The sequence below is a fragment of the Zingiber officinale genome, chromosome 3B, assembly GCF_018446385.1.
Source record: "Zingiber officinale cultivar Zhangliang chromosome 3B, Zo_v1.1, whole genome shotgun sequence".
NCBI classification, from domain to species: domain Eukaryota; kingdom Viridiplantae; phylum Streptophyta; class Magnoliopsida; order Zingiberales; family Zingiberaceae; genus Zingiber; species Zingiber officinale.
Genome location: NC_055991.1, coordinates 103,903,078 through 103,910,639, shown reverse-complemented (window position 1 = coordinate 103,910,639; position 7,562 = coordinate 103,903,078). Strand labels below are relative to the sequence as shown.

General features: G+C 34.2%; 1 protein-coding gene across 5 annotated transcripts; it reads left to right on the top strand.

Annotated features, from left to right (window-relative positions):
• Nucleotides 1-799: 799 nt before the first annotated feature.
• LOC121967191 (ELMO domain-containing protein A-like) lies at nt 800-7,089 on the top strand. Of its 5 annotated transcripts, XM_042517263.1 has the most exons (11): nt 800-841; nt 919-1,000; nt 1,966-2,118; nt 2,210-2,318; nt 3,587-3,699; nt 5,790-5,858; nt 6,020-6,135; nt 6,233-6,287; nt 6,365-6,485; nt 6,563-6,705; nt 6,828-7,089. In XM_042517263.1, the coding sequence occupies exons 3-11, from the start codon at nt 1,978-1,980 to the stop codon at nt 6,927-6,929; spliced, it is 969 nt and encodes a 322-aa protein (XP_042373197.1). In that variant the 5' UTR covers nt 800-841; nt 919-1,000; nt 1,966-1,977; the 3' UTR covers nt 6,930-7,089. The 5 variants fall into 5 exon arrangements, with proteins under 5 accessions (XP_042373197.1, XP_042373198.1, XP_042373195.1 ...); XM_042517264.1 differs by lacking the exon at nt 800-841 and having other exon boundaries at nt 848-964; XM_042517261.1 differs by lacking the exon at nt 800-841 and having other exon boundaries at nt 849-1,000.
• The last annotated feature ends 473 nt before the right edge of the window (nt 7,090-7,562 follow it).

Genomic DNA, 7,562 nt, shown 5'->3' with positions numbered 1-7,562 from the left:
ACTTTCCCTTTCATAGTTCCCAACTAGGACTTCTCTCGTGTCAAGTGTTTAATTCCCAGCTAACCTACCTTGAACTTAACCTAATTCCCAACTAGATTTGCCTAGTCTTATTAGGACTTCACTTGTGCCAAGTGTTTGGCTCACATCTAATCCATCTTGGACTTAACCTAGTTCCCAACTAGGTTTGTCTAGTCCTATTAAAACTTTTATTTATCTAACCTCCAGTTAAAACTTCTCGTTTGTCTAACTTTCAGTTAGGAGTTTACCAATCAAGTGTTCGATCAACCTTAACCTACTTAATTTCTCATTTACATATATTGTCCAAACATTGAAACTCAAGCTTAAGCTAATCGGAACTTAATCAATTTGGTCAATTTTGACCTAAAGAAGATTGCACCAACAATGCCAACATTAATTGCTTCTTTTAATATTCTATCTATTCAAATTTAAAAGTTAAAGAGAAAAAAATATATAATAATTTTAGATTTAATTTTCTCTCAAAATTATCCTATTATTTATGTTTTATTTTTTAAAAAATAATTTAACTTTAGTATCTGTTATTTTTATTTTATAATATTTTTTAAAAAATATACAATTTCAAAGAAAAAATTACACTTTGATGTTTTTAATTAATAGTTTAATTATTTTTTATTATAGGATGTAAACCGCTTTGGTTTTATTATTATCATTTTAAAAAATTTTGTAATTAATATAATAATTTTTTTATCTAATTTATTTAGACGGATAAAAAAGTACAGTAATTTATTTAAAAGCATTCATTTAAACAGGTGGACTCCCCACGTCTCTACTTTCAATTCGTACGTGTTTATCATTAATTGACGTAAGCACCAGCAAATTTGGTTCTTCGTTTCTTTTCGATCACCTTGCTTTGCTTCTTCATTCTTCTCCCTTATCCAGATTCTTGCTAGGGTTGAAGGAAAGGTGCTCCTCCCGTTCGCTAAAGGTACCGTAACTTTGCTGCTACATCGGAACCACTCAGGTGAATCCCCCCTATTCGTCTCTCTTCCTTCTCTTCTCATCCTCTTTGGATCTGCTACTGCTTGGATCTGGGGATCGGACAACTCTTGCATCGCTTTTCTGCCGAGCCTCCCTCTGACCAAATTATGGTTGTTTTAATATGGCAGTTCGTCGTAATTCGAGTTTGCGATGTTACTGTTCAATTTCTACCTCCCATGAATCTGGTGGCGATTCTTTGCGTGTTTTAGGAATTAGTGCCGTTTTGTTCTTCAAAGTTGGATATAATTTTGTCAGTGACATTGGCCTCCGGTGGTCCCGTACATGAGATTGTTAGGGATTGCTTGAAATGTGATACCAGTCTCTGTCGTTGCTTTCTAAGCAACAATCAAGCTAGAAGGCGCTTATTTATTTAACATTGAACTGCATCTAATCGATGAAGAACTTGCCTAATGAGTTGACTCTGTATGTGTAAATCTTTAGTAGTTCATGTTATAGAATTTATATTTAGTTCGTTTGCATTTTTCCCAGATCTAAGTTACAGAGGAGTATGCTTGCAAATTTTAACGCAGTACCTATTACTCATGCTACCGATCAAGAATGTTTAAGACGGATACTTCATGGCATTCTAAAATTCCAGGAAACTCTCCATTATTCTACCACTATCATATAGCTCAAAAATCTTTAATCAAAGTTGTTGATGTAGTCACTCAAGCCAACATCGCCTTCCTAGTTGCTTACATCCTTATCAGGTTTAAGATCTATGACTTCACATGTTACTCTTCATCAATTATAATCCTGTGACATTTAAGTTATAAACAAGACCCTGTTATTTTCTTCTCTTTTTTTCTTGCTCAGGGATTGTGGAAAGTCAAAAAGAATTATATTGAAAATGTTGATATGATCTTTTTTTTTCATATTATAAGCTAACAGAATATTGCAGTTCTCTCTTATATACAGTTGGATTAAATATTCTAGGTTATATTCTAGGTAGGTCTGACGATGGCAGCAAAAGCTATTAGAAGACGCATAAGAGATGTTGGTGTAGATGAAGGAAGAGATGAGGATGAAGAAACGTCAGTGTCTGATACCTTGAATGAACCTCTTCTTGAAAAACATAATCAATATGATGGTTATTCTGAGGTAATTGCTGGGGTTTAAAGAATTGAAGTATCAGCAATATGAAATAACTATTGCTACTGTTTTATTATGTATCACTTCCTGAAAACTCTAGCTGAAATACCGGACAAGGAAGCAAGATATCACTGATGGCAGGAAGGGAAAATGCCAGTGTTGGACATACTTCTTGTCACAATCCATTTCTCACTGGGCACACTGGTTAGGTAGTTGTTATAAGCTATGTATTGTATTTTAGTGCTTTTGCTTAATGGTTCTTAATTCTTATTTATGTTACAATATTACAGATGAAAGTGCATGTTTTTACTTGCCTGATTTTTCTTACTCAAGTAAGCTGAAACTTAAAGCGAGTCAATTATAGTATATTTTGTTTTAGTTGGCTAGAACAGATGCAAAACAAGGTAGACAAAAGAAGAGGAGGAAGAGATGAGAAGAAGGAATTCAACTGGAAATTGAATCTACCATAACATTATGCAAAATAATTTATTTAGATGTTTTAGATACCCCATTAGATGACAATTAACCATTATTACAGAGTACAAGACATCCCATTTAGAGTTTAATACCACTAAAGCCTAAACAAAGTGCACTGTCATATGATAAATAATAAAATAACCAAAACTAAAAATGAACAAAGCTGATGCCGCATCTGCTACTTTGTTAACAATAAAAGCAGGACTCCTATGTCTAGAATCAGATCGTTGTATGGCTTTAAGAGTGAGTAATTGGGAAATATGGTTTGTACATTCTTCTCTTTCCCAGTTGGTGTATTTCAAGTCTTGAGCTTTAATAGTCAAGTCAGGATTAATGATGTTTAATTTGTAATAGATTTTGTCTCTTTCCTAGTATTTAGTAGGATTTTCTCCTATAGGTTTATTGTGTTGTATAAATACCACATTATTTCCTTGCTTTGTGATTCTTTGATTCTTTGTTACCTATGGAGATGTGTAAAATAGTAGTACTGACTACCACATACAGATAGAGAGATGTCAAAGTTCTGTGGTGTGATTAGCATTGGAAACCATAGTCTAATTTTGTAGCCTTTCATGATTTCTCTAGTTTTATTTCATTGAGCTTGAGTGCCCCATTTGTTCACCCGAAAAGAATAGGATTTATCATGTTACTCCAACCCTGTACCAAAAGATTGATAGCCAAAGCTAACTTTAATACTGCCCTAGCCTCTTGCTTTTAAATGGCTGTTGTTGGGTAGAAAATTCATTTGATGTGTATGTTGACTAATTTCTTTTATTGCTTGTCCAAATTCAGACATCTATCAATATTTTTTTCAAAGCTAATAGTAAACTGAATATGTAGTTTGTTTCCATGGATAGCTATTTTTCTTGGTTTTGAAATAAAGCTATAGTAAAATCATGCATCAGTTGACATCTTTAGTGATGGTACTCTTTGGTACGTATTTGAGTCACATAATGTTGTATGCCTATGCATTTTTTTTGAATCTCATATTATCTTGCAGCAAATGTTGTTTTTGGCTTTCGGGCACTTGTAAGGAGATTCTTTCATCAACCTACTACGGGACACCAAATAAAGGGTGAAAAAAGAATTTCAATAATTCTTAATCCCTTGCAGGTAACTCTTAGTTCTTCATTCTATTCTCTTTTATTTAACTCATTAAATAGAATGTTTACTATTTGAGTCTTTTCTATGTCAAGACAAACATTTGGTCTATTGTATATTTAAGTAAAGGGCAGCTTGGTGCACGAAGCTCTTGTCATGCGGGGTCCTGGGGAAGTAGTCTTACCTTGCTTTTTGTAAGAGGCTGTTTCCAGGATTCGAACCCGTGACATTTTGGTCACAAAGCAACAACTTTACCGTTCTCCTCCCTATTGTATATTTAAGTACTCTTTTTTAATCTATATTTCATAATAATAATAAATCAATTATGGATAATTCATGGTAGCATTAATGTTTGAATGCACTATTCTTGCATCAAGAAGCCTAAGCTATTCTCATTTTTATTTTACCTTGATGAATTTCACTGCATTTTGACATTTTGAGGAGATGGAAACTTAGATAGATGAGTAAGCTTTATGCAAAAAAAAAAAAAAGAGTTATAAATTCTTGTGAGTTGACACCCTTACAAACTCTGGTAGCCCCTTCTCATATATCTCTACAACAAAATTAATGGAAGGGTGGAAAGAAATCCAGTTTATCTCCCAACAGCTATCATTCCTTGTCATTTCATCACCGCACTCTTGGTGGCAAAAGACAATTCACTCGTCCCAGCACCTTCACCAGCCCAGCCCATCCCAAGGCCAACACAAATTCATCACCACACTCTTGATTGAGTGATGGATTGCACATGCCTCCTTTTTGTGTGAATTTATCCAAATTGATTTTTGTCTTAATCTGATGGGAATCATTAACCAACCATATGGAATTAGGTGATTATTATGGACTTGCCTAACTTTTGTTGGTAATAACTTTTGCTGAGGGATTATACAACAAATTCCTCAATGGTGTTTTATAATCATATATGCAAACTGCTAATAGTGACAAGCTGTTCTTATTAAATGCAACCTAAGCTGTATACTTTCAAGGGCTTGGATAACTATTTTAGGATATATTAGGGCAACACTAAAGAATAGAATATATAGTATTTTTTGTTTGTGTATAATGGATACTTTTTCCAATTCAAGGAATCACTCAAAACTCCAAATTCAAAATTTAGAATAAACACATTATTGAAAGAATGATTATTGGTTCAAAGAATTATCAAGAGAAGTAGCAAATAGCCAAGTATGATTAATTTGTATGAACATTTATTTGGACTGGACGGGATTGGAGAACAATCCATCAAGAAGTACTTTTGTCACAATTTGAATATATAAATTGATTAACAAGCTACTGACAGAATAATTGTTGGTTCAAAGAATTATCATGAGATGTAGAGAATGGAAGTAAGATTAATTTGTATGAGCACCAAAAGGTCACGGGTTCGAATCTTGGAAACAGCCTCTTGGTAAGACTGCGTACAATGGATCCTTCCCCGGACCCCACATGGCGGGAGCTTCGTGCACCGGCTGCCCTTTTTATTTATTTCTACTGGACTGGGGGCATCCATCAAGAAGTACTTTTATCACAATTTTAATATTTATATTGATTTCCTAGGCATGAACAAATTAACTTAACTTTTGCAGCTCTATAAAAAGAATTGGATATTGTGGAGATCTGTAAAAAATGGGATATTGAGAGCTAAATACTGAGTAAACAAGCTACTACGTGATATCGTAGATTAATAACTACATGGGTGTGTGCAGTTCTTCTGAAATGGCCAACACAGTGTCAGTAGAAACACTTTTGAGTCTTATTATATATAAACACAATTTAGGAAAGGCAAATGAACAAGACAAGTGCCTGCTTAAGAAACTTAGTATGTTCACCTGGTGCTTAAGTGCATCTTTGTGATTGTTTTAATTTGGTTGAGTTTTCATGTAATTCTGTGAAACCTGAAACCTCAGTTGCAGGTCCCGGGGAAGGGTATATTGTACACAACCTTACCATGTTTTGTAAGGGACTATTTCCGAGACTCATGCTTCTACATTTGTTGTAATCTCAAATTATTATTATTATTGTTGATGTTCAACAAATTCAGAATTGGAAACTACATTGATGTTTCTGCATATTGTCACTTATTAGTTTGCTTGTACAACGTGTAGGAAGAGAGGTTGGGAAATTTAAGGCAGAGATTGGATGTCCCTTTTAATAGCTCTAGTGTGAATCACCAGGTATTTCACTAGTGTTGATGCACGTTGATGTTGAAGTAATTATCTTCCTAGGTGGCATGTATAACCATTTTCATGCCCATAAGATATGCTTTATCTTGTTTTATCTAGTTGAGAGTTTGAATTAGCTGTACATGAATCAAATGTCAGAAATATTTTTGCAGGATGCTCTTAGAGAACTCTGGAGACTGGCTTATCCTAACAGAGAACTTCCTTCTCTTAAATCAGAATTGTGGAAGGAGATGGGCTGGCAAGGTTCAGATCCTTCAACAGATTTCAGGTCCTTCTAATTCCTCTATGATCAAGCTTAATGGAGAATCATTCCATTGTACAAAGTTAGAAGTGTTTTTTTATATGACATTATTTTCTTTTCTCAGGGCTGGTGGGTTTATGTCATTGGAAAATCTTATCTATTTAGCCAAGAACTACCCTGTAACTTATCTTTACATTTTTCATTTACTGCATAAATTAAGAGGGACTATTTATCTGACTCTTCATTTCTCGCTAAGAATTCTTTTTGGAGGCTATTACACAAGCAAGATGGAAGGAGAGCTGAGTGGGAATACCCATTTGCTGTAGCTGGAGTCAACATTACCCATATGTTGATTCAAATGTTGGATTTGCAATCAGGTAAAACACTAGCAAACAATATTTAACTGCCAGTATTCCAGATCATCATCATCAGTGGTTAATGATTTATTTGACAGGAAACAGAACTTCAAGAAGTGGATCTTACTTCTTAAAGCTTCTTGAAGAAGATGAGATGGCATTTGATATGCTTTATTGTGTGGCATTTCAGATATTGGACATTCAGTGGCTGGAAAAACGAGCTACTTATATGGAATTCAATGTAAATCTAGTTAGCTTAATATACACTGCTAATAGGACTTATCAGTCTATCTTGATATCTGTTTTTTTTTTTTGTTTTTTAAAAAAAGTTACATATATTTTTCTTTGGTAAACTCTCTGCAGGAAGTATTGAAATCCACTAGAGTGCAGCTGGAGCAAGAGCTTTCATTGGAAGGCATTTCCGGTATAAAAGATTTGCCATCCTACAAGTTGTTGAGTGTATAACATTCTTTGATAAATCACAGGCAATTATTCCCATTAATAGGTGTGCTACGACTTCTTTAGTTGATTTTCAGTAAAACTCCTTAAGCATTCTCAAGAACATTGTATCTACTGAAATTAACAAGCATATCATAAACAATTTGTTCGTAGGCTTATTTTTTAACTGAAATGTACCATGTGGGTTGGATATCTGGTTCTCGTGGTATTTTCCCCCCCTTTAAATGTCATTGTTGGTTTGTTAAATTTCGTTTAAATTCTTGTACTGCCCCCCTCCTATTAATCATGTTTGCAGAAGTATTACCCTTATAAGCTACAAATATAATATCCCTGCAATCACATCTGTAGATGCATTTTGATGTTCGAACAGATGTTTACCAATAAGGCGTACAAATGTTTCACGTGTAATATTGGAAATCCTGATAAGTTAAGGATATAGGTCAAGGATGACATAATATTTGGCAAGTGAAAGTTCATACACTAAAGTTGGTCACATATTTAGCGGGAGAGGAAGATCCAAAGAGGAAGTAGGATCCATTTCATGTCCCGAAGGAAGATACTTCATATAGATGTAAGTTGAGTGAGCATTTGTACAAATGGATTTACTTGGACTAATTAGACATGGACTAAATCTTAGAA